This window comes from Apteryx rowi, unplaced genomic scaffold (genome assembly GCF_003343035.1).
Source record: "Apteryx rowi isolate R43461 unplaced genomic scaffold, aptRow1 scaffold_27, whole genome shotgun sequence".
NCBI lineage: Eukaryota > Metazoa > Chordata > Aves > Apterygiformes > Apterygidae > Apteryx > Apteryx rowi.
The window spans coordinates 3,858,260-3,885,195 of NW_020449085.1; the positions used below are offsets into that span (position 1 = coordinate 3,858,260).

At 43.4% G+C, this 26,936-nt stretch overlaps 1 protein-coding gene across 1 annotated transcript in view; it reads right to left on the reverse strand.

Annotated features, from left to right (window-relative positions):
* Positions 1–26,936, reverse strand: part of PSTPIP1 (proline-serine-threonine phosphatase interacting protein 1) — a 60,936-nt gene that overhangs the window by 22,687 nt on the left and 11,313 nt on the right. The window contains exons 2-4 of the mRNA XM_026068333.1: positions 17,945–18,045; positions 13,730–13,804; positions 1,613–1,647 (exon numbers count right to left, since the gene is read on the reverse strand). Of these exons, the coding sequence (XP_025924118.1) occupies positions 1,613–1,647; positions 13,730–13,804; positions 17,945–18,045 (211 nt within the window). The remainder of the gene's footprint in view (positions 1–1,612; positions 1,648–13,729; positions 13,805–17,944; positions 18,046–26,936) is intronic.

Consider the following 26,936-nt stretch of genomic DNA (forward strand, 5'->3'; position numbering starts at 1 on the left):
TGAAAAAAAAAAAAAAAAAAAGCCCCCCCCCTATGTTTCTGCATGCGTTAACTTAGCTGAGGGTTCATGCAACCTGAATAGGGCTTGTGGCAGGTTCTTTCAGTGCCTGCAAGTTACATCGGCGAACCCCCCCCACTGCAGGATTGGAGCACCCACTCGGAGCAGCCTCGGCAAGCACAGAGCCTGGCTGCACTGCTTCATAGCCCCACTCGCCCCTAGCCCTCCTCCCTGGGGCTGGAGGTCAGATGTTGTGTTGCAGGAGGGGAAGGAGCTCTGACCTCCGTTGTCACCCCATGTGCCTGCTCTCCCTCCCGCTACTCTGCTGCATAATCATTGCTCTTGGGAGCTGCCTGCCTGTTGCCTCCAGCCTGGCCCAAGTGCTGCTAGAGGAGACTGCAAGCTGAGAATTTGTAAGGGTCAGCAAAGATGGACTGAATTTCAGAACATCTGGCTGAGGCTGTCTGAAGGGCCTGGTAACTTCTCTGCGTTTTTTGCTTTGGTGCCTCTGAAATGGAACCCTTCACTTTCCAAAAATGTTGAGCTACCCCTGCCCAGGCTCTAACAATACCTTAATTCAATAGCTGCTTTTCAAAAGGGTATTTTTATTATCTAAACAACAGGTGCTAATACCCAGGTACACTGTCCTGTTGGATATGATGGTGTTGTATTTTCTGGCTCTGACAGGTTTTTAGTTCAGCCTTGAGCACGTTTAGAAAGCATACTGCTTTCATGACAGTGGTTTGTAGAAGAGGGAGCAGAGTTGATCTTTTATGACTCAATCCAGATAAAACTAACTTGAGAAACCAGCCAAAAAATTGCCAAAGACCAGCTTTTCCTGATGGAAGATGAGACAGTGTATTTTGTGGGGACACAGTCAAAGTATAATTAGATTTCTGGGGTGTTTACAGACACCCAGTGATATCTATAATCAAGAGTATTAGGAGACGTTTATGTCTCCATTTAACACCATCCTCTGGGGAACCCAAAGTGACAAGGTTACTGATGGGTGAACAGTGGCACAGAAAGGAAGGGACGCTGCCCTGGGGAATTTGGCCGTGGTCATCCAGCAAACTAGAGACACTGACTGATGCTGCAAATATGTTCTGATCAGTCAGTTCTGCTTTTTTTTTTCTTTCTTTCTTTAATTAGCTTTCAGTCATGCTCAACTGATTGGCACCTGCTTTCTGCAGCAAAAAAGGGAACTAATTCTTCATTCAGGAGTGAGGAGGGTGTGAAGTCAGGACTCCCAGGGCAAAGATTTCTGGGACCTCCATAGGGAACTGATTTACAGTGTTTTGTTTCATCCCTCGAGAGAAGGGAGGTGGTGAGTGAGAGAAGCCTGGAGGGCTCAGTTTTGGGGGGAGAGCATAGAGCAAGCACTGTTCCAGCTAAAGGGTTTCCAGGAGCAGTTTTCTTTGCCACCAGAGACTGGATTCAATGCCCAGCCTTGGAGGGGGACTCCCCAGAGGTGTCCTCCCACTCTGCTCTCCGCAGTACAGACTGGAATAGAAGAGTTGTAAATAAAGGGGGAAGAGGATGAAAACTCTCAAAGAGGATGGACACACAGGGTGTCTTTTTTACCCAGATTAGAAAGGAAGATGTAAATACTTACGTTGCTTAAGGCTCTCAAATGCTGCCTTCAGTGTGCTGTAGGGTAAAAACCAAATGCAACTTTATTAGTATAGGCTTTTCAGAATGGGTTTTGGATCTAGAGGAAAAACTTTCCCTCAGAACCTCAAAGATCCACATAGAAATAAAATTCTTATTAGTCCTGTCATAAAAAGTGACCATGCTAACGGGCACGATAGCATCAATCTCTTAGCATTAGGAAATGCAATAAAATGCTCCATGAAGCAATGAATTACACTACTCTTTATGCGCACCCTCTTTTTTGATTCCACAGTATCTGGAGTTGTGAATATTAATAGACATTTCTCTGTTCCTGCACCTTGCCAATAGACAGAAGTCATCTGAGTGAAGTAAAGATGATTAGTGAAATTGGATTTTGGAGCACTAGCCTGAAGGGTAGAGAGGAAACAACTCCACCCTCTGTGTTGAATGCAGCACAAGCAAATTTTTCCTCCTTAGTCACCCGTGAAGCTGCAGCAGCTATGTTACGTTGCATCCTCTATACTATGTTTTTGTAGCACCACCATGTGGTACAGATCACTGTCCTTTTAAAAAAAAATTCACAAATGGTTCAGAGAGCCTACCTAGGTTTTGAAACCCTAAGGCTCCTAAGGGCTTTCAACCTTTGAGAAGCACAGCTTGCTTAAACTGTGCTGCGAAATGGGGCATCAACACTAGGCTGTGCAATGCAGTGTGGAGATTAGCAAAAAGAGATGTTACGCTGCTCAGTCTGATGGACCTATGCCACTAAGAGAGAGGTCCTACAATGGAGCATTGCAGGAGGTGATGAAAGGGGAATGATAGATCACCTGATGTCCTGATTTTGTGCAAGCCTCTCTCCTTTTTAAGAATGCAGCAGAAAGACCAGGATAGAGGTGGTGAGAGAGGAAAGCACAGTCTATATGAGGCACTTCCAACTTAACCTGCTCTAGCTCCCAGTTTGCAAGCTGGAAGGGCACTTGTAGACACACAGGCCAAGGTTATGCTGTGATTTGGAGGTGTTTCAGATTTACAAGTCATCTCTTCAGGACCCAGACTGTATTGTTGCCTGGAGGAAAAAGGTCTGGGGTCTCCAGAGAGCCCCTACCTGGCGCATGGGGGAGACCAGGAGAAAAGCTTGTTAATGAAGACTCCAAAATCTCCTTGGCTGAAGCTTGGCTACTAGGAGAGCCCAGAAGAGGATGCATATCCCTTCCCAGCCATGTGTGACTACAGATGGGTAGGGAAATCCTGTATCTCTTGGGTCATTCTAGGAGGCTTAAGAGACACGTGAAGGACTCTAATTGCCCTGTGCTGTTTTAGACTGGACATCTGTTTCCTAATCAAAACTTGCTCTCGCAGAAGCAAGACTGCCTTACCAGGCACAGGAGGAATGCACAGGAGTTGGGAAAGACTGGGTTTGTCTTCAGTGATAACTGCCTTACAGTCCACATCCAAATCTAACTTTTGTAGCTATATGTGCAAACACAAGGAAAAGACTTTCAGCCAGAAATGACGGGTAGTGATCTTACTGTTTGACTCTTTCAGCTTCTTCTGAAGGAAATAACTATAGTAAACTAAACTTGTTGTGGTGAATCTCCTGAGATAACTCAGAGAAAACATGCTAGACTGAATATTTTTCAGGTTGTAGTCCTAATAATCCTTTAACATTCTGAAGGTTCATTTGCCTTTCCTTCTGTACACTGTTCACAAAAATTGAGTCTGGTGTGGAATTCCGATGGAAACTAAATTTTCACAACAAAAGGAAACAAACAGGATTCTTTCCAGCTCAGTTATAAAAGCTTGACCTTAAAAGACAAATTGAATATCACCAGGTAAGTTAGCCTTTTTCCCATTCCAAAGCTCTAATAGTTTATTTTGAAGAATTAAGAATACAAATGGAATAAAATTAGCTTTTTTAATCATGGATTTTTCCAATGGGAGGTGGGGAAGGTGCTAGCAACTTCACCCGAGAAATATGTAAATACTGAAATTAAAAAGGCAGAACTCTTAACACAAAAATACAGAACACTTGCAAACTGTACATACTCTTTGCACGTTGTGTTGATCTATTATTCACAGAGTTTTTTTCTTTGATGCTGATGATTCAGTTTATGCCGAGACGGGCAAAATTGCTGTACTGGATACTGAAGAATAATGCATTCTCAGTACATATCAAGGACAAAAGCAGTTTGCTGCTTTTTTGGTTCCCAGCCATCTGAGCTACCAGGGTATTTCATGATCAGAAGCCATACAAGAATCTTTTCTCCTTTTTGCTGGCTCTCTGTAAGGATTGGTCTGTCTTCTGGTATAATAATGCATCTGGCTATGAACAACTGAGAGACCCATTTGCCCCTGCATGGTCTCTAATTGCCGTTTCAGAAAGCTCTGGCCTTTCGCTCTTTGTATGAAAGATTTGTCCAGTCAGTTCCCTAGCTGCTGATTAGGGCAAGGCCAGTCCGTAAGTAGACTGAAATAGACTTAAGCCATTTCCTTCCTTATTTTTATAATACTTTTCTGAAATCAGTGAATCAGATCTCTCATCCTTATGGGGCTTGAGGGAGTAGCAAATATGTCATTGTGCCAAGTTATGTGAGGGAGAGAATAAGTAAATCGAATCTTGACCCACAGATCCATCAGGTATTCCTTTATGACTCCTGGGCTGCAGGGATGTGCCGGCTGCAGCAGCAGTCCTACAGATGAGCTCTTCATTGCTGCTAGACGCTCTGATTAGATCAGTGAAATATATCATTTCAGTGCACTAGATGTAGTAATGGAGGGTTTAATGGAAGTAACCTATGTAGCAGAGATGTATATGTGAATTTTAATTCTGTCAGTGCTCTTTTGTATATATTCTACCTATTAAAACTTCATGTTAGGGTTCATCTGCATATGACTTTCTAATAAGGATTGTAAGATCTTTATTCTGAAGCGTCCGAAGGGAGGATGGCTCACTCTTTTGGTCACTTTAACGGAATGCGTTATCCTCTCAGTAAGCTGTGCTGCTTAGCACTATGGTAGTAATGGATTTTTTGTTTGCCGTGGCCAAATTGGAAAAACTGAGGTTGAAAATAATTCAAGCAAAACTATAGACTTGCACTTTTTTTTCCCCCCCRCTCAGTTGCTCAGTTCTAGTGTTTCTATGACAAATCTGGAAGACTGTTAAATCACTCAAGCTAAAGACAGAGCACCAGTCTTCCCTTTGGGCATCCCTACATGCAACCACCTGCAGATGTCTTGTTGAAATAGTGTTGGACAGAAATTTACTGTGAATGTTTGTTAAAGACTCCCCCTTGGACATTTAAAGATTGGATTTGTCAAAATGAATTTCTGATGGAGAAAGGATTGACTCTCAGTCTGGAGTAATGGGGAACAGATAGAGCCATTCTGCAGCAACTTCTGGTGATTTTTGCCATCTAGTGGCTAAAATATCCTTACTGTTAGCTGGAATACGGATGCTTACTGTTACATTTCAAACTGAACTTGTCCCACCTGCTCTCTTTGTTTGCCTTCTCCTCCTTCATCTTTTGGACTTCTTTTTGTGAAAGAACTGTGCTGTCACCGGACAGCAGGCTCTGCTGGGCAGCCCTGCTTGACACCAGGACCTAGGAAATATGCTGCAGATGGAGCTCTGCTACCTCTTGCCTCCCTGTCATCAAAGCCTGAATTCTGCTGCGCTAGAGATGTAAATATCAGAGCCCTACCTGCACCAGTGCTTACGCCACTGCTATACCCACAATGTACACTGTTGTGTCACTCCTTTTTGCAACTTCAGGCTTGATGGTTTGGAGATTTTTGTTCAATTCTTTGCTTGCTCCCTCACCTAGAGACTGATTTAACTGAGTAACTCATAGCATCCCTTTAAAACTTTGTATACAAGAAGGTAAAACTTAGGCTTTTCTAACCGGAAAACCACAGCTTTTTTTTTTTCTTTTTTCTTTTAGCCTTTGCTTGCTGAATAGAAATAGAAAATAACCCCACCTTCCTCTTCTCTGCTAGGTTTTTGTTTGACTGTCATCAACATGATCTACCATGTTCTGTTCTTACTGTAATTTTTTTTAAAGCATTCTCTCTGAAATTGGGAGAAGTCTCTGTCAGATAAAGTCTGCAGAGACTTTCCAGCAGTCATGTCACCCTCTGCCTTGGATAATTTAGATCCTGATAACATGGTTATGAAACCATTTCAGTGGCAGTCCCCTTTCAAGCCATGGTTAACATCTGTCTTTCCTCCTGCGATATAGAATAGATCCAATGAAATTTTACCAGCACTTTCTTTCTGTGAAGCCTGGTGGTGGTAGCAAAGTGTGGGAAACAAGTTCAGAGCCATCTGGTCACAATTTGCACCCAGGACTGTGTCTGCATTGCAAAAAGTAGTGGTGGGAAGGGAGGTTGTGCTCTTTTAACAGGGAGGTAGCTGACTTGATACCAAGTCCAAGTATAGGCATATAGCAGAATATTTCACGCTAGAATCATGTCTGACATTGCTTAATGGAGATATGGTGAAAACATCAAAGAATTCTTTTTGCCAGGAAATTTTCTTCTCGTTCTGAGAGGAGGTATAAAGAGAAAGGCAAAACCATTTTGTGCAACTAGAAAAAGATCTGTACAGGTCCCAGCTGTGGTATAGGGTCTGAGGCACCTGGAGTGGAAAAAAGGCATGGGCAGACCCTTTCTTTGACTACTGGAGCCCAAATTTCTGCCTGTCTGTAAATTATAGCAAGGTACTAGCTCGCATGAGTAGCCGTATTGTCATTAGGGGAATCTGTACTGTGCAGGCAAGATGGGTGCAGTGTCAGGTTGGAGCATCTCTTTCGTGAACATAGCAAGTGTGGAGGGTTCCTCTAACGCTGTAGTGCGTCTGCGTACAAGTTTTTGCTTCTGGTGCTTGGATTTTTTCAGATATATGTCAGAAGTGGCAGCAGCCCCAAACTGAATGGGAAGGGGGCTGTATCATCGCTGCCAAGGCTGGTGACTGGGAGTACACACAGATCACACCAGGCTCTGCTGGGGCAGGGGAAGGAAATAGCATGGGACATCCACATTCCCTCTCCCCCCTGTAAATCTATGCCAGTAGACTACRAATTAGATCCTCTGTGACTCCAGAATTGCTTACACCATTCAAATCAAAGAATAAAACAATTGAAACAACTTTTGTACCTTTAAACATAAAACTAAATTTCCTCACTCCTCCTGGAAAGAATCCAGCACAGTACAAAAAATGCCTATCCTCATCACATGAGAGCTTATCTAGACCAGATTTCACAAGGACTGAGCAGAGGCTTAGATCTTTCAGAGTACATGTTCGGATCCATTTTCACAGGGTCCTGCAAGTTCAAAATAAAAGTATATAAACTCCCAGCAGGTTCAGAACATTTGAGTGGAGAATAACTAACCATGGAAGAATGTGACCTTCCAAAATGATTTCTAGCTGCAGTTCAAAAATGCTTGCGTTATGTGAATAATACAGAAGATTCTGTATATTATGTGACAGATGAGCTATATTTGTGTAAAGGTAGCAGCAATTTGGCGTTTCATTACAGATGCCCTCACCTCATGCTCATTGAAAGATGCTATTTCAGGCCATACAGAGAAGGGCAGAACAGACATAAGCTTGAAGGAACTTCCTTTCCTGAGATCTGAAGGAGATGATAGTGGAAAAGAGGGAAGGAAAAGAGTASGAAATTGTATACATGAGAAGAGACAAGAAGGGCAAATGACAAAAATAGTTGTTGTCAAACTAGGCAGGCTTTAACCAGCTACTGCATGTTTACATGAGTTTTCTTAAAGAAGACCTGAGCTCCTGGGGCTCTGCTTCAGCTGAAGCGGAGGATGTATCTGAAAACTAGGCTCTATAATATATTCCATTCTCATACTGTTCTGCTGCAGAGTTGCCCAAAGCTACTGCATGGAAATTCCCAGTCACCTTGCAGTCTGAAAGGGTGTTTCCTCCCAAAGGCATGAGCTCTGCTGTGAATCATCTATAATGTGTCAAGACGTCATTCCTGTACGATCTACCAGCAAACACGTGCAAACTCGATCTTGCTATTCAGCTGAAAAATCACCACATTCTGTGACATCCTTTCCTATGTGTGCAACACAAAAGGATATTGGGGTTTCTTTCCTAACTACTTTTGCCAGAATATGGGGAGTACAAAACTATACAGCAGGTTAAACTTCATAACATATAGTTCTGTTTTCCCCATTGGATGTTGGTGTAACCTGGTCTTTGCCAAGAATACTTGGCTGCAGCTTTGTAACTATCTTTCATATAATTTGTATTGTAACTAGAGTCTCTGAAATTGTGATTCAGATATAAAACTGTTGTAATTAAAATAGGGACATAACAGAGCTTTAAAATTGGTATGAATAGACTTCCTAACTTCTGATAGGTGAGCTGCAGAGATCCATTTCTGTGCAGCGTGCAAAAGTCAGGAACTCTGGCTGAGTCCTTGAACATGTACCCTGTCCTTTCATCCCAACTGCTGCAGTTCTCACCTCCATCCTACTCCTCAGGGACTAATCACTTGGGACAGGCAGGTGATTACCCTGAAAGAAGTAGCCAGACAGTCTTTTCCATATTTCAGGCATTAGCATGGAGCTCCATGTGTTTGTAAGAAGCAGAATAGGCAGTGGGACTGCAGGTCACCAGTGCAGACATGCTGCAAGAAACCCCACGGTAAGGAAGCTAATTCGCCTCTGTCATGTCTGATCTAATACGGCAAGTGCGGTGAGGCAGGTTAAAACAAACGAGAGAGACACTTCTGCACTCAACATTAAATTAGATTGCTTTACCACAGGACTTAGTGGAGTGGATGCTAAAGTGTTTCAGAGTTTCAAATAAGGATGTGACAAATTTGCACAAGAAAACTCTGTTGGGAGCTATTAAATACAAAGATGCTGCTGGCTTGGCAGCCGCTGAACCACCAGTTGCTAAAGGCTAGAAGATTATTTTCTGAGAAAAATCTTTATATTCTTGCCCCGTTCTTCTACTCTTCCCTAAGGATCCGGTGTTGGGGACAGGATATTAGGCTGAATGGATTTTGATGTGAGCCTGTGAGAACCTCCTTAGAGTCTTACACTTAGATTTAAGTCTGTGCATCCTCCTGTACTTTAGAATGAGCTGGCCAAGGCTGATTGCAACCACTGAGTTGGATGTGTGCCATGTGTCGGAAAGAGGACACCTCCCTTCCCCATAGGAAGTAGTTTCTCCCAGCTGCAGTGCTCCAAGAGGAAGCAGCCAGAAGGCCTAAATTTGTTTGAATCAGGCTGTATTCTTGAATAATTCTGTGCTTTGCCTGCTAGCCAGCACTTTCAGAGAACTTTTACTTCTTGAGATGGAAGCTGGAGTGTATGGTTTGTTATGCCCACTGTAACCAGCACCAACTTCTTTTACAAGTCCTGCGCTTTCTTAAAAAGAAAAGAAATGTTGCAGCAGGTCCCCCCGTCCCTGTGCTTTTAGTGTTGTTAGAGATTTTTCTACAGGAGTAGGCCAGGCATGGCCATTTCCAATACTGGTTTGAAAAGAACGATTAGGGCCTAACTGAAGCTCACTGCACTCTATTGCACTTTCTACAGCAGTGCTGAAAGCATGTCCCTTACTAGCAGTCAAGTCAAAGTCATTTCTCACATTTCTAGTGCTAAAAAGTCTGCAAGTGGAGACACAACGCTGTCCTCTTTTCCCAAGTTACTACATTATATTACTGCTGACATTCAGTAGTGAAGTGTCCTAGTACAGCCTTGGCTTGCAATCGTAGCTGTCTCTGCGAAGCATCAGTAGGTGTGATGGGTCCATCCCCCATCAGAGGAACTCACTGATGAGATGCTGGGGTGTCTACTTTAAGGACAGCCCATACTACTGAGTCGCACACAGTCCAGGCACAAACAGCATGCAGGACAATCCTTTCTTCCGAGAACCTCGGCCAAAACCGGTGCCTAAAGAGGAAAAGTCTGCCCCCAAGAATTTATTCTGATCAGAGTTTAAGCATGAAAGCAAACCGCCTGTGCTCTGCGCAGCTCTCGCAGTGCAGAGCCTCTTGTAATCGAGATGAGCAGTTATATATGTGCTGTATTTCCTCCGAACTGAATGTCTGTAATGACGCTGATGGAACAAATACCAGGCACTATGTAAGATGGAAACCTGATGGCTGTTGTCACATACATTTTTCTCAAAATACTGGCGGATAGTCCCAGAGTTCCTGTTACCTTTCAGCAAGCCATCCCTGCTATCTCTTTTTAGAGTCAGCAGTGCATTCCTTGATCTGTATTTTTCAGGAAATAACAAGGGGCAGCTGGAACAATTTGTACACTCAGCTGAGTTCAGCAATATGCTCCAGCTAAAGCAGAAGTTCGGGGGGAGAAGGGAAGAGCCTGAAAAATGTTCAAATCATTCTTTTCTCTGATTCAAAATGGAAAGCTTTCAAATTTGGGGAGGCTTTGGGGTGAACCGTTCTCCACGTGAGGAATGAGCCATGGTAATGGCAATTACCTGGGGCAGCACACTGTACTAGTTAGGGCACCCACCTGCATGTGGAAGACTCTGGTTCTCATCCCTTCTCTGCCTGACTTGGAGCAGGGACCAGAAACATTTCACTATTTCACTGTTATACTGAGCAGAACATTTTCAAGAGATCCTGAGCAGGAGCTACACAGAAATATCCTCTCCTGTAAAAACTATTCTGCGCTGTGGGAATACATTTATTTTGGGACGAGTAAGTGAAAATGCCTTAAAGCAATTCTAAACATTTTAATTTGCCAGAAATTCTGAAAGAGGTTGCCTTGGGGTTGACATGACTTGCGGTGGGGAGAGCTTGGAGTACCAATAAGCCAGTACTTGCACATCTGCCCGATTCCCACTCAAGGATCCAAAGTGCCTCCCATAGGTTTAGTCCTTCCCGAGTTCCCTCAGCTGACCACCTCTTTTTCCTGCTCTCTGGCTGTTAACCTCAGCCTGGCAGGATAGCTGATGAGAAGACAAGCAGTTTATGGGGGGCCTTCTCCCCATTGCTTGTGGTGCTTATTCTCCTTGAATGCTTCTTGCCAGTCCTGGCAGGGCAGAAATAAATACCTGGGCAGGATCTCCTCCCTGCTGCCTCGTTTCTCCTTTGAGCAGACCCTCTTCTCCCCCAAGCACAGGAAGTGATAGAAAGGTTTTTGTCTCTGCTTTCTAAATCTCCAATAGCATTTCTCCAATAACGTTTCTGAAGTTGAAAAAAGCTGTTTACACTGGTACTGAGAGGACAGAAGCAAGTAAAGCCCTGCTGGCCTGCTCACTGCATGAAGCAGTTGTGCCGGCCGCCTCCATTGAGGCAGACGCAGCCTCGCCTGCGCGGCRGGTTCCCTCGGCTGCCGTGCCGCTGCAGCGTGACTTTGCTGCTGATGCTTTGCAAATAGGCCAGCTACGCAGGGACTGCGCCTCGCTCTGCGGGCCCTCGAAATGCTGCCGCTTTCCTGCTCCACTTTCCGTAACCACCGCAGAGCCTCACCTTGACCTGGTGGAGCGATAAGGGGGGGTTGCAGCCAATTCCTTGTTTCAGAATTTGTTTATAATATGCTAAACAGAATTAACTGGCCTTGCACATCTTTCTCTTAGGATCTTCTGGGTATTTTCTGACACTGGAAGGTTATGGGTGGTTATTGCTTATGGATTTTTTTTTTTTTTTTTTTAAGCCATATCAGGTATCTTCCTGATATTGAGAACTACTGGGTTGTGAAATAATTTCCAGAGGTGACAGAAAGCCCTAGTACCCAAGATATTAAAAAGGTGACTGGATTTAAGACTAGGGGATAATTTTGCATTAGCAAGAAAATGACTGAGAGATTTGAAATTAATAATTTCCTCTGCAATCTATAACATGGCACAGGAAGTTCTGGAAAATGTTCTGGAAAAAAAAGTGGAAGATACTTTTTGTCCTGGTGATTGTCAAATGCAAGTGTCAGACACAAATACCTGCCCGACTCCATAGTTAGACTTTGTTTCATAAATACTGCAACCCAAAGACTCATTCAATGACGTGACCATCCCGGTTCAACCTGTCAAGCATTTGCAATACAGTGTGCTATATGACAAAGAGGACTCTTATAAAGAGGAAAGACTTGGAATAATGCATGCATTCGTTGCAGCATCGTCCTTCTAGAAGCATTTCTGACTCAGTAGCATGTCGGCTCTCTCCCTCCACTCTCTGTGAGCCTGATCCTGGGAGCAGAACTGCTGTCATCAGTGTAGTCGTATAAACAATCAGAAACTTCACACCATGTCAAAACATTTAAGGCATTAAAACCAAATATTTCATTTTCATGAGTTGTTTCAAGCCCTGAATAGAGACCAGTTTTCTCCAATTTAAAGCTGTGTACTCTGGACAAATGTCCTTCACTGTCCATCTGCGTAACTCCTTAAACAACCAGAGAGGTGCTGGACAACAAAAGTAAAGTGTGCTCTCTCTCCTTCTGCTCCAAATAGATAGAGGTATTTGCTCTGATAAAAATATCAGCGCGAAGCTGGTCACTACCCAGACCAGGTGTGGGTTTATGGAAACACAGTAAATCAGCTCTGCGGTTTGCTGCGTTGGTATATTCAATGTGTTCTCGCTAATGCCAAGCTATGTAATTGCTGGATCAAAGCAGAGCTGGGCCTGGCTCCAAACTTCCCCCAACTTCAGAGGAACTTGGATCCATATCGCAACTCTGGGACTTGGCTCTGCCTCTAGATCAGGCTATGATAATCCCTTAGGAAAAGTCAGACCCATGAATTATCAACTAAGTCACAGAAGAGCAGCCAAAACTGTCTGTTTCTGAACACATCTACCCTGCCTGCCCCACACTGACAGTAAAGAAATTTAGATGGAGCCTTTTGTTAATCCTGAAATGCTAATCTGGCATTTGGCTTGAGAAGAAGCCATCCATCCTTAATCTACTATTTTAGTTTTGAAATCATTTTTCTTCTCCTTCCTTTACTCTGTTTAACTCTGTGAATTGAGATACCAGTGACTGCTTTTCCTTGTTATACCTTGCTGCACTGTTCAAGGGTAAGGCAGAGACGGGGCAGCTAGGGAAGAAAAAGGCTTGCATGTGCTCTGGAGTGAGCCTCAGCGCCACTTAGCACTGCTGGCTTAGCCCTCGGGTTAGTGCAACAGTTTCCCTCTTGGCCTGGATGTGCCGCAGAAACGATAGCCCGCCCTACGGGTGATTGACTGGACCTTGCATGTCTTGAAGATGCAAGGGTTTGGGGTCAAGTTTTCCAATAAAATATGAACAGGAAACCATGCTCGTGCTGAGAGAGGGTGATAAATTGGCCTAAAAAGGAGACTGCAATTAAGAAATGAGGTATGGGATGGATGGGATTAGTGGGCCCTGGAGATTGATAGAGCTGTTTTGTTTAGATTGAGGTCTCTTTCAGACCTATGACCCCAAATCTTCATCCTCTTCCGCCTTATTACTCTATTATTACTTGCTACAGTAATGGCAAAATATCTCATTATTGCTACTAAGATCAATAATAGCAGCAGTTTATCAGCAGTGTTTATTAAGTTAAATTCCATGCCAACATATATCTTGCCCTTCCAACACAATTTATATATGACCTAAGATAATAGTACAGGAGACAGAGAAAAATAGATGTCATTTTAGGGTATTTCAGTAGTTTCATTGACCTGTCTTGAGTAAAGTCTCTTCAAAGGAGGTTAAAGTTTGTGTTTCTAAGCTAAGCCCTTTTCCTGCTGCAGAGCTAATACTGGGTGTCTTTACACTTTGAGTTTGCCCTGTCACAATCTCTTAGTGTTTACCAACCTTCCCAGAATTGCCAAGCCACTATCCCAAACTTTTCCCACCCTCTTCCTTCTCCTTCTTTCCCATCGCTCAGTTTGCTTTTGGAAGCAAATATTAAACACTGTTAGTAATCCTGAAATTAAAAATTTGGTCAGTAAAGACCTAGCAGCAATTCCCAGAGGTTTCACAAGTTCTGTTTTGATCGACCATGGTGTTTCCCCACTTTTCCTGAATATTGTGAAATGCTGTGTAACTCACCGTTAATTGTGCAGCTTAAGACCCCATTCCTTGGGAAAACCCAAGTGTCTGATATTGCTTCCAAAATGCTTTCATTTGCACTAATAATAAAAGAAGTCCTTACTTGATTTCTGTTTGTCCTCCTGCTTTTCGAGCAATCTGAATCAGCTCTTTTCCATATCTCTCTTCTGCCTGTGCTCTGTTAAAAGAAAAAGTTACTCAGTTTCTCCTAGTAGTACTAGAATCAAGTTTACAAAAATCTCACTGTAATTGCTTCTGAGGTATAAAACATAAGAAATAGAATTTAATTACTTTCTCTACCTCCCCTAATTCTAGTGCTATTAGGACTTCTAAAACGTTTTGGGTGAAATATTTCCAGAAGAGTTGAGGGAAAATGAATGCCCATCTCCATGACCTTGATGAAACTGTGGGATGCCATGTAAAATTCAATCCCCCAAAAGTTGAATTCAGCTAGAAGAGGTGGTAGAGAACTGTTGTGCAGATGCTCAGGAAAATGGAGAGTCTGTTTTGCAGAAGAAACCTGAAAGAATATGGCTGACTTGACCTACCAAAATGAAGGCTGGAAGGTGAGTGAACAGCAGGATCCAAAGGATCCCTTTGAAAGGAAGCTATGAATAAATGGAAGCTGGAAATAAGAGGAAAATTTTTAACCATTAGAGACATGAGGTGGTACTTGAGCAGCTGCAGCGGAAGCAGAGGGGGAAGTAACCATGCTAGTTATAAGGTGAAGCTGTGACAATTTTATGGAGGGGACGATATGATGTGATGCCTCACCTAATGGGGAACTGTAACTAGAGACTCAGGAGATTAATTCTGTTTCTAGGGTTAATAAAGAAAAACAATGGTTTCTTCTTTTGTCATCTTCCCCTCTGTGAGCTCTGGAAGAAATTTTTTAAATATCTGCTTAGAAAAATGTATTCGCACTAAATATGTTATTTCCTTTCTCCTGAGTGCAAGGCCAGGGGCAGAGCAGAGTTTTCTGCCTTTGTATGGCTGTTAAAATCTATTCAATGGCCAATAATAAATAGACAGACACCTTTGTGTTAGGAGCTGGGCGGAGGGGGGGGGTATTTAGGGTTAGTCCAGTTTTCAGCAGTGGTTTCAAAGCATTTCAAATGCTCTTGAGCCTGAGACTTGGCACCTTGGAGAAACATGTTATTTGTTCAAAAAAGGAATTTCAAAGCAGATACTAGGCCACACAGTCCTGCTGATTTATCCATAGTTCTGTCTTCCTACTTGCCACACTGCTTTATAATTGCAATTTACTGAGTTCAAGGGCTTTACTCAGGGCTAGACTTGCGGGGCCTGCCCCACTGCAGCTGTTTGGCTGGCTGGCTGTTAAAGCCCATCTGCCTGCTTGTTGGCTATTCCTCTGCGTACAAGGGCTGCGAGCACCCTGCTCGGCAGCCAGCCGTGCCAGTGGTCCTGGTGAAATTCCACACGCTTGCAACCATCTTCTGGGGTCTGACGTCTGAGGCAGACTCAACCTGGGGACTTCTGCTCCATCCAAGGGAACCCAGCAGGCTGGGTGGAATAACGCTGCCAGTCGTGCGATATTCCCGTGCCAGGAGCGGAGGCTGCTCTTGGCCTCTGTCCATGTCTCCCGTGTGTCTAACGCTGCATGTGCAGCTAGTTAATTGCTGTCATCCTGCACTAGAAATAGCTGCGTTTTAGTGGGGCTGCGCGCGTATGGCAGTTGTTCGTCTGTCACTGATTTGGGATTCCTCCTAGACAGAAGAGTATTTGGTGCAAAATATGGTGACAGGACCACATAGAGGTATCGCTTCATTTCCACATTAGATGAACGAAATTTCATCAAAGTGGAAATATGCTCAAGAGACACGCAAAGCTGCAGAAGTAGATTAGATTTGTTTTCATCTGACTTTAATAACTTCWGCAACAGAGACTTTGGCACTGGTGGATATACAGCCATAAGAATAACTCCTGTGCCACGGTCCCACTTTGCTTGCTTTGTACGTGGTATATCAAGAAAAAAGGGCATAGCCAGCTCTTGAGTAAATCCCAGCTCCTGCAAAAACCCTCAGGTCAAATCCTCCTGGAACTGGACTAGCCCAGGGTCCGAGGGGTATGGCAGGGGGCTGACACCATCTTTTCAGACCTTGGTGCTGCCTTTCTCACTTTCAGATACTCTTGCACACAGCTTCCAAGTTTCCCTGCAGCAGTTCAGAACTGGAAAATATTTTGGGTTTTGAATATGGCTTTCGTTCCAGAAGATGACCTCTTTCTCATTCCCCGAGCTCTTAAGCCCTCCTCTGTACCAGGCTGGGGTATTTGTGGGCAACAGTAATTGACCTGAGTGGAAAACTCATTAAGTGTYAGTGCAACCAGGGCAGCTGGTTTCCAAACTCAGGGCAGCTGCTACAGGAGTCCTTGCTGAAATTCTGGCATCAAACCMGTGACACAGGCAGCCTCTAAGAACAGCGATTCATCCCATGCTTTTGCCATGAATGACACAAGGACAAGATGAAAGAAGCCACTTCCAGAAATAAAGTGGAAATGATACCTTCTCTCTGCAACTCTGTGGCTGCTATCTTTTCTCCTCTTTCTTCTCAAGACGCATGCACACACACAGACACGTGCACATGTGCACATTCACTGGAATGTTTTGGGGGGATGCAAAAGTTCACGGAAAAAATTGTTCTTTCAGCCTTCTTATCTGCAAAATGGCTATAGGTGTACTTTTTCATCTTTGTGAAAAGCCCTTTCTGCCTCTACCACCAGGCAGGAAGAACCTTATCCTGCAGCTTGCAGAAACTCCTCTAATACGTTTTGACAAAAACCATAGACCTATATAGCATCAGATGCAAGCTGTAGCACACAGCCTGTCTGAAACCTGCAGTTTAATTGTGATCTCTGTAAGTTATGAGTCACAAAGGAGCTATTTTAAACAGAAGAGGCGAAGATACCATCAGACTGACGTGACTTCAGGACTGCGTGACRTGTGGCAATAAAATATGCTCCCAGTGGTGGTCAAGAAAAGCAATTCAAATAGCTTCATATTTTGATGAGAGATTTCACACTTCTGTGACTTAATGAATTTTCAGTTTGATAGCTCACACCCCTGTGAAAGTCCCAGTACTTGAAAGCAAGCCTTCAGAAAACCGGCATAAACCCAGGAGACTAGATGGGCACTGCGTGGGACTAAAGCGCAGGCTGTGATCAAGGAAGGCAGAGCAATAGGCATAAAGAGATGATTCTGAGATGAACCACTCTAGGATTGCCTGTGGTATACATATAGTCCGTACTGTGTGGTCTTACATAAGCGTGTCCCTCATGCTGCATGCCGAAACTGTTAACCCAGCCATTTAAAATCAGAACTAAATTTCAGGGTTTTTTTTCTAAGTCTGAAGTACAAAAACGAATGGCAAAGAAGTCAGGGCAGCTGTGTAATATGTATTGTCTCACCCAGGAGAGTGTTGGCTGTCCCTAGATGTTGCTGAGGGGGCCCCAAGAAGCATGTAAGGGATGGAGATAAAGTACAAAATTATTATTCAAAGAGGATATGAAAATAGAACCAGATAAGGTGGGCAAATGACGTGGACTATCTTGGGTGTCTGGGAAAGGCTTTTGATAGCATCTTACATGGTTTTGTCTGTACTTGAAAAATAATGTGTTTTCAGTAGTTGCAGGAAACTGAAACACTGCATGTGGCAACAGCATGTTTAAAGAAAAAGAAAAACGTGCAAATCATTTGTTTTCTGTAGCAGCAGAARCTCAGTAATGCTTCTTGTTGTGGATGTATGTGTTACCATGTAATTATGGACTGATAACTGCCTTAATGGAGCTCTGCATGTCTGAYGGTTTCACCCTTTCCTCTTTCCCTAAATCTCTGAAGTTTCTATTTGTTATTTACCTTCACAAATCATGTCAAAAGGCTAGGGATTATCCTAAGGGAGAAAAGCTGCATTAATATTTTCAAAGAAATAATATTCCAAGAAAATTGGTGACCTGATAATTCCTCCCACTGCTCACTTCCGTCATTTGCCTTCTTCCTTCTCCTGCATATGATGCAACTAGCATAAAGTTCTCATTTATTTTGTTTCATTTTCAGAAATTACTCTATATTTGGATTTGTCTAAATAGCCATAAGTACAGGGGCAGAGAATGAATCTCATTGATTCATTGAACTACATGATGTCTGCACAGCTGTGACCAGTTTAGGACTCAAATCACTCAGACTTTTCTATGTAAACAAGTATCACTACGAAATTCAGAAGCAGCCTACTACTCCTTTCCAGGTGCAAAGCAGGAGAGAAAATGGAGGCTTTTCACGCTTTTTTCACTCTCGTTTTCTTACCTCTGCTTGAGCAAATCCTCCACATCTTTGCACATCTTCCTTCCATCCAACAGTCGTTGTACAAGCACCTCATAGCCAGTGTGAAAAGTGAACTCCTTGCACTGAAAATGGAAAGATAAACAGTGAGCTGATTTGTGAACATAGTTTGCAGGTTTTGCAGACACTTACTGTCAGTCATATGGAGCAATATAACTCTGAAAAATCAAAATGGACCTTTATATTTGCCCAGGGCAGTGGCAGCCGGAGCAGGAGATAAGGGTGAAGTTTCTCCAAAGTGAAAATCTGGCTAATTTTTGTTTAAGTCAGATTGCTTTCTTAATAATGAGAAAGTGAAATGGATCTCAAATTCTGCTGTGGGAAGAGCAGCACAAGCTACCTTTACTGAGGACTCATGCACTGCAGAGAGGTGTAGAGTGACTCTTGGGGGCAACAGCTCCTCTTCCCATCTGTTTTCTAGAAAGAATGGTCAGAGTCAACTCGCTGCCACAGGACTCTTGGTAAGGCAGTAACCTGCTGTCTAGGTGTGAGTGGAAAAGTGTAGAAAACTTGTGCTCATATCAGTGTCAATACAAGCGGTGGTGCTTGGGCTACCCTGTCGGTGGTGGGATGTTTTAACGGAAGGATTCACAGCGCAGGGATGGCATTGCCATCAGRCAGAGCTGAGTTCTGACATGCTGTTATGTCTTACTTTGGGACTGCTGTGCCTGTAAAGACTCTCTTCACTGTCTGAATCAGTCTGTCTGGTGTAAATTCAACATGACAGGATTAAAAAAGGCGGAACATAAGCATGCAGAGAGCTTAAGAACGTGAACATTAGATCTGTAGGAAACTGGAAGTCTCTGTTTCCAAGAATACGTGCCAATGATTCTTGCTTCCCTTGCTTTTGCATTCAGTAATCAGAGCTGCCCATGCCTTGGGTATTTCTCCAGTGCAKCACTGCACTCTGTCCTGCTCCATGACCCCGTGTGACAGATGGAGCCAGCCAAGGTGATCTTAGATTTACAGATTGCCCCACCTGACAGGGCATGTCTTGSAGCTGGATGGCGTTTGCTGCCCTGAAGCCAAGGCTCATGTCCTACCAGGGCTCTGTGCYCTCTGCTGCTCAGGAGCATGTTCCTCTGCTGGGGTCTAAGACTGCAGTTTCCTCCCCATCACACAACTCCCTGCACCAGGCTTAACCCTTCCCACATGATCCAACAGAGCATGCTCATGCATCTCAGACCAAAATATATGAGTAATCTGAGTAATGGAAAGAAAAACAATTAATTGGTCCCTAGACTATCAGCCTTGCACTTTTTTCATCCTTTTGCCAACTTCTGGATTTGCACTGCAGCAATGGTGAACCAGAGTCACAAAGAATTCAGTGCTGCTGAAGTGAGGAAATGCTAGGAGCCCAGAAAGGGAGGGCAATAAAGTTGTGATATGCTCTGAGTGGGGGGCAGGAGAGAGGATTTCTGTGTTCCACTGCCAGTCTTTCCACTAATTCCCAGTGGGGTCCGGACAAGCCAATTTAACTTTGAGAACCTCAGRTTACCAGTATATAGTAATAATGATTTTGAAAACATAGTGCTGAATGTTATCTGAGTGTTATGTTGTAGCATTATGGTAAAATCACGGACTGTGTAACCATAAAGAGAATGAATATGTTCCTTCCCCTAGGAAGTTTGTGAATAACACAAGTGCTCATATACAAACTGAATGCAGTGTATGCAATCTATCCACCATCGCGAATGCATTAGCCTGTTGCTTTCCACCATGGCTGTGGAGAAGAGTCTCTTTGTTAAGGCCGGGGACTCAGGAAGGATCCTCTGGCAAGCAGCCTTTTGGATGCTTGACTTTTCTGCATCTTGCTTYCCGATCTCTCCTGATGGGAGAGGAACAGGGGCGAGCGCGAGGCACGAATGGCTGTGGCTGGGGGCAGGGGGCAGTCGCTGCGGTGCTGCTCATTCAGGACCCCGTGCGCCAGGGGAATACAGCTCTCTACACCCGAGAGCCTTTCTTTGCTTCCTCAAGCACTAAGATAAATTTCTGCAGTCAATCTTTGCAAACCTGTAGGTTAGGGTAATGTTTCCAGTACTATAGTTTCCTGATGGCACCAATTCCTTCCTCCCTAATGGATACTCTTATCAAGAGCAGTGGGATGACAGGAAAGACAGTAGGATAATGGTTAGCATGAGACGTAGACAAATGCCTCCGCCAGCAAAGTGTCTGTACTGCAGAGACAGGCAAAACCACAGGGCAGATAAAAGATGATGCAGAGAGACCACAATGGATCCAGTGTTATCGCTGTCGCAACCCCAGGAAACCGATAGGATTACATATGCTCATCTGATCCATATAATCACCCCTGAACAAACAGGATCTTAAAAAACAATGAATTTTCCTAATGTTTCTGAGGGCAAGTTACACACAGATCCCAAGGAGGGATCCTGCTGTGAAATAAATGAGAAAAAGCAAGATTTGGGCACTCATGGAGGAAAGTAGGAAAGGTTTTTGATAGTACTCTGGCAACAGATTGTCACTTCCCCCTCTTCCCTTTTTCTTTTTTTCTCTTTTTATTTGAGGACATCCCAATGGCAGCAGGCACTGCAGCTGTAAAAGCCTCTCATTAATCCCTCCCTCTGCCTGGCAGAACCCACTCTGGTCAGATGCTCCAGACCCAAAATTTTGATTGTATTTACCAGATGCAATTAGCTACATCCCATAGCTCTGTGCACAGCTTCCTTGTCACAGAAATGCTGCCCAAAGGAAAGCGAAAATATCGTATGGGTTTGTATGACCCCAGCAGCCAGGCATACTGCCACGAGTAACAGAGAGTGATAACCAGACTGTAAAGTTACTCTGCTCTTTCTGTTCAACATATCTCTTTCTGTAGTAAGTGCTAAAATTCACTCAGTATCTTCCCCCTCTCCCCCTGCTTTTAAACTGGAGCACTTGCTGTAATGAAATGATGGCAAATTCCTTACATCTGGGAATCACTTATTAAATTCCCTGAACAGAGAATATAACACCTACTCGTTATCACCAACCAAAAACCCACGCGCAGAAACGCAGCAGTACCCCCCGGGTCAGCCTGCTCACCAGCAGCCCTTCTAGGGGCCTGACCAAACTACCTACCGGACCCGATGCAGCCGTTTGGACCCTTTGTTCTAGTTTATTAAAGCGGAAGGGGAAGAAGCGATGCCATTTTAAAACCACGTCACTGTTCCCTCTGCCTTGGTGACCAGGAAGAGAATGATTTTTTGCAGCACATCTAACCAGTAATGTCACAGTCTGAATCAAAGGATCCTTTCGAGCTACGCTGACGTGGGTAGTCAGAGTCGCGCGCTGTGGCCTAGCATTCTTGTTGGAGTTCTGCAAACCCTTTAATGCAAATAGAAAGATATCTGTATAAATGCAAAATCCCTAATAGCWTTTGCACATTCCTAGATCGCAGACTTTCTACCAGGCAGGATGTGGAAGCAGCGTTTTCATCATTCATTCKCTGTGCTTGTGTGTGCATATGCATGCAAAAAACAAAGCAGCCAGTGCCTTACTCAACAGATCTGTTTCCTGTTTGTCGCCTGTTAACAAAAATATGATCTGAACATGTTAAAAACGGAGCTAGCGCAGCCACAGATGAATGAGCTAGAATCTGCTCTGATTGATGCATCAGTTCCTGCCTGCTGGAGCCAGTTGATTTCTGTCCCGGTAGCTGGCCTTTGCAGAGGGATTTGGCCCCAGCTAAATGCAGGTCTCTGCTAAATGAAGGAACTCCGGTGTCAAATCAATTCTCTTGGCACTGCAAGCATCTATTTAATCCCTTTCTTCATTTATTAGGGCTCCRTCCCAAAACTTGCTTTATTGTCCTCGCTATGTGTTCCTGAAGAAGCCACAACAACTGAAATAACTCTAAACCAGGGCTGCCTCAGCCCCCAGGGAGCTGGTGCAGGGAGCTGATCTGGCTGAAAGCTAATGAGTGTGTGCCACGAGCATGTCGAACGTTAGAGCAAGGAGGGAGAGGAAACGGCCAGGTGGCAGCTTGGGTTTAGGCAAGTTTAAGCTGCTGTGGTCTCACACCCCGAAATGTTTCTTCTTAATTTCCAACCACAATGTAGCCATCATTCATTTAGGTTTTCCTTTTCTTGCACAGCCATTGCCCCTTCATTTCAAAATCTCTTTTTCTTCTATAATTTGTTTTATAAATGCACCCTCACTCAACCTGTTGTTGAACCTCAACAAATGAATCTCTTTTGCCCTTTCCTGTGATATTGTTTCTTCGTTCCTTTGATTCTTGTATGATTCTTGTATGTTCCTATATTACCTGTTCGAGGCTGAAATAATCTCTTCTGAACATGGGTGATACACTACTAGTAAAGTCTAACTGATGCTTTGTACTGTGGCATTAATGTCTTCTCTCTAGGAAATACCTTTTTGATAGATCAGAGGATCATATATGCTTTCTTCCATCGTCAAAGCATACCAGTGGCACCTAATTGTTCTATGATCTATTGATATACCTGGATTTTTCTCCTCTCCTGCTATTTTACCTAATGAGATCCCAGAGYGTATCAGACTTTTCTGCTACTGGCCCCTTATCCTGGTTTTGCACTTTAAAAAACTGATTTTATCTGCTATGTCTTACCCCAGGCTTTAAGGTTATGAGATACCTCCTGTACAATATTTCATTCTTTATGTTTGTCTCAACAACAAATATGGTCAGCATATCATTAACATCTTATACCAATATCTCCAGTGGATATACTGAATAAAACCAATCCTGAGATCAACTCTTGAGGACCCTTCCCCCGGTTCAGGGATATCCATTTTAGCACAAGCCATCAGCATCTGCCCCAGAACAAATTCCTTACCTACGTTATAGTTCTTGGTCTCCTGCTTTGTCTATTCAGAGTCCTGTTTTGTGATTGTTATCTAGTTTCTTAAGGATTTCCAATGTAGCCTCCCAATAGACTCTACGTTTTCTTTGTCAGAACTCTTAAGGCAGGCAGCAAGATGGTTTCGGGTTAACCAACTACCCAGCTTTAACAGGCTGTCTTGCTTTTATTCTATTTTTCCATTTTCCGTTTTCTTTTAAAATTAGCATTTGCTTCAAATGTTTTTGCAAAGCCTGCTAAAGTCGCACCGCATAGCTAGTGCTTGGGCACCTCTCAGCTGGGACTTTGTGATGATTACGGGAACTAGTAAGTGGTCAGAGGAGCGGACCATAGACAACAGGCTCCTCTGTGGCTCCTCAGCCTGCGTCAAGCAGAAGCAGGGGGACGGGACCGTGCGCTCTGCAGCCTTCTTTGCTTGAAATGCATTGGTTGTGAAGTTACTTTCTAAAGCTTATATGTACAGAATACAGCCAAAGAAGGCCTGGCCTGGTTTTCACAGGGTTCCCAAGTTTTTGTGGGGGTTGAGAGAGTTTRTAGTCCCCACCCTGCTTTTCAGATCTCTGAAGTTCCTGAGCTGGAAATGAAGAGCAGAGCCTGTAAATAGTCAACCTGATGCTGAAGATAAACAATTAGTTAGGATGACAAAATACTGATGTCAGAAAATCATTCATTCATAAAATCACTCTAAATTGTCCAGGTGCTCAGTATTAACTAATCCTTTAATATGCAGTATAAAATTAAATTAATCAACTTTCTTGTCAATGAAGTATCTAGGAGATCCGCTTACATCACTACATTAGAGTTCCTGCTTCCAATTAYTAGTCTCATAATGGCACAAGCAATGGAACATATACACTTGAATGATAATTTKGTTTCTTAATTGAAAATTATAGAGATCATTGCTTCTGTGGGATGGTTATATATTTCCTTGTGTTAAAATGATGAATTAATTCAGTTACTTAATTTTTTTTTAGAAAACAGAAAAAATGCTTTAATTAGATAATAAATAAATTAATTAAATGTGTAAAATATTGTTTGTAACAAAATCTTAATACTGGCCTGGAAGAGAGTGATTTGAATCGCCGTCAGTAATTTGTCTCGTTGCCAAGAAAGTGATTCCACTTAGTCAAAACATGCATGAATATGAAAGAGGATTTACTCATTGTAATTTTAATAAAAAGGATTAGTTAATCTGTGTTGTCCRACAGACCTGTAATCACTAATAACAAAAGTGCATGACAAAAGGATTTCAGTGTTACAGGCAGATTTGTACTGTTCTGKTTTTTTTCCGTTAGGACTTTGTATRCACTTTGGTCTMKGCACTAGAGCCTAGCRTTTTTCTCCTCATAGGGAGGATCACAGCTAACGGAGAGGCAGCACTTATTTCCTCTCCTGTCTGCGTTTGCAAAAGTTGCTTCCCTCCAAGGTAATGAGCAACACTGTTCCCTCCAGAGATGAGAGAAATGGAAAAGGGAGCATGAGACTGAAAARCACAAATTTTATACTGTAGTTTAACCAGAATAGCCTTTCCTCGGGGTGTAAAAGGAGGCATGGAAGGCTGCAAGCAGAGGTGTCGATAGCACGCTGGGATATACTTTCTTCTTTCCATTTCTTTTTTCCCTGCAGCTTAAAGATGCTGCTCCTGCACATTAGTACCAAAGGAGAAAGGTGCCTTGCAACTGTGGTTTTCCATCTGCATAGGCAATCACACGGTAAACCTCAGGAGTTAATTGTGTGAAAGATTATTCAAGAGGGGCTCTGAGGTGTGCAATGATATATGGACTTGTTAGAGAGAAGCTCGGAGGGTTTTGATTATGTGAAGAAGGCTGCGAGTGGGAAGCTTGATGGTGTCAGTTCCCTGCCCRCAGGTTAGAAAGTTCAGTATGAAGACAGCTGAGAGGTAACATAGGTTTTCTTACGTCCTGGTGGCCTAAAGCTGATGAACCTTGTGCTAATTCTTGTGTTTTTAGCTAACTGAGRATTAGCCTTACAGTGCGTCTATTCTCTGTGCCTTACGCTGCTGGGTGCTTAGAAGGTGACTGCATCATGACTTTTTGAAGAGCAAGTGTCTGTGTTTTGAAATTTTGAAGGGTATTATTGCAGTAATACGGAGTAGGAAAGACTAAAATACTTTATTGGTAATTAAAACATGGTTTTGGTACATGGCTGTTAGAATAAGTTGAACTGAAGCAAAAATATCCAGGCTCATGTGCAAAGCACTAGCTAAACTGGAAGACTTGCTCATCTGACTACCACTATTCAGAAAGTGATGTGAGTCGATCAAGTCTTTCTGGTTGTGCTGCAGGGATTGTGGGCTGCTCTGGTTTCGTCGGAGCRTTTCTAGAGCTGTCCCAGTGACCTGGCATGCCAACCCAGAACTTTGCTAGAGTTAGCTTACGTACCACAATTCACACCTGTACCTGCTCCCGCAAGATACGCTGGCTTACCAGCACCTTCACGTCTCCCCCAGGGAAGTGCTTTCCAGCTGAAGACGTGTCCCCTGTTTGGTGAATGACGCTCTACTTTCAGCCCAGTTTGCTGCACTGCTCAGAGGAGCTGCAGCTCCGGCTGTCAGCAAGAGCAGCCTCTTCGCCTCCTCGATCCGCGCGTCTCTGCTCACTTGCTTTTTGCAAGGGCCTACGTCCCAGGTGGCATGCAGGGAGAGTAACCCCCACGATGCGACAGGGCAGCAGCTCTACCCTTACTGGAAAGTAACTGGAAAGAAGGGCTGCAAAAGAAAGAACTACACAGCAGGCACCTGTTGCACTGCTTGATGCATAGCAGGATGGTGCTGAGCGACTGTGGCGATAAAGATGATACCGAAATCTGCTTGGAGCTGGTTTGTGTTTCTAGGGGAGGGTCTGACTGCTGCCAGTAACAGCACTAACACTGACAGTTACAGCATAGACATCAGATTTTCTCTTAGCCTAATTGTCCTTCATTTAGGAATTACTTCAAATTTATTATCTGCAAATATTATTAAAAAATAATTGTCTTTAGTTTGAAAATAATTGCCTCTACAAGGGCATTGCTATTCTTTGTTCTTACTGGAGTTTTCCCAAGGCTTTTATCAGAAGTATTACCAAGATGGGTTTTAGACTGAAAATGAAAAATGTTGCTAAATCATCTCAATAAAGTGTTCATACAGATTWAAAAAAAAAAAAGAAAAGAAAAATTCTGAAACTGAATCTGTTTTGAATRCCTTAGGAATTTTTTAACTCCATCTCTTGTTTGCATCATAGTTTATCTGGTTTAGTTGACGATTCAAATCTTGACCATTTTAGTACAGCAAAACCTCAAGATTCATTTTTACAGGCTTATAAATGAAATAATTGTTGGCTGTAAGAAAGACGTTTGGAGAGAACTGGCGACAGCGAGTTTTGAACAAGCATCATTCTGCCAATATCTTTGTCTTTTGTCAGAGGGAAATCCATGCTGTTCACAGTTGTATCATGCATGATATCGCAGGGATAGATTGAACAGATTGAAAGAGAGTTGCTCTTGCTGAGTTATATCAGTGAATTGTATCGCTCTATTATATTACTGTGTAATGGCACTGCTTCAAAAGAGTGTTTCTAGACTTTGATCTCTTTTTCTGCTCCTCTCCTCCTCAAGTGCTCTATCAAGGACTGGGTATATACTGTAGGTGAGCAGCAGACAGACTTAATAGCTAAGTCAGACAAGCTTTATAATCTCAAAGTATATTCGAGTGGGCTGGGTATTTTCTATCATGTCATGGTCTTTCACTGTAAAGTGAATCACTTGTTTTGTGTGTTTTTGTGGGATACTTTAAAATTTCCTAGCATTTCTAGGGATTTATTCACACGATAACATGCCATGTGTCGGTGGCTTAGGAAATGTGCTGCTCCTTTTCTGAGCCACTCTAAGACCATCCTACTTGTGATATAAAACGGGGTAGCATGAAGCACCACTTGAGCTGTGTATCTGATGGATAAAGCAAGTTTAGTAAGAAAAGCTGGTGTCTAAGTCACTGTTCAAGCCCCCGCTGTAGCACCGGCATGCAAGGTGATGCTGAGGAAGGACGCCTAGGCCTCAGCTTGCCCTGGCGCAACAAGAAGCCGTYGGTCATTGCCTCCATCTACACGAGCTGCGGCCCT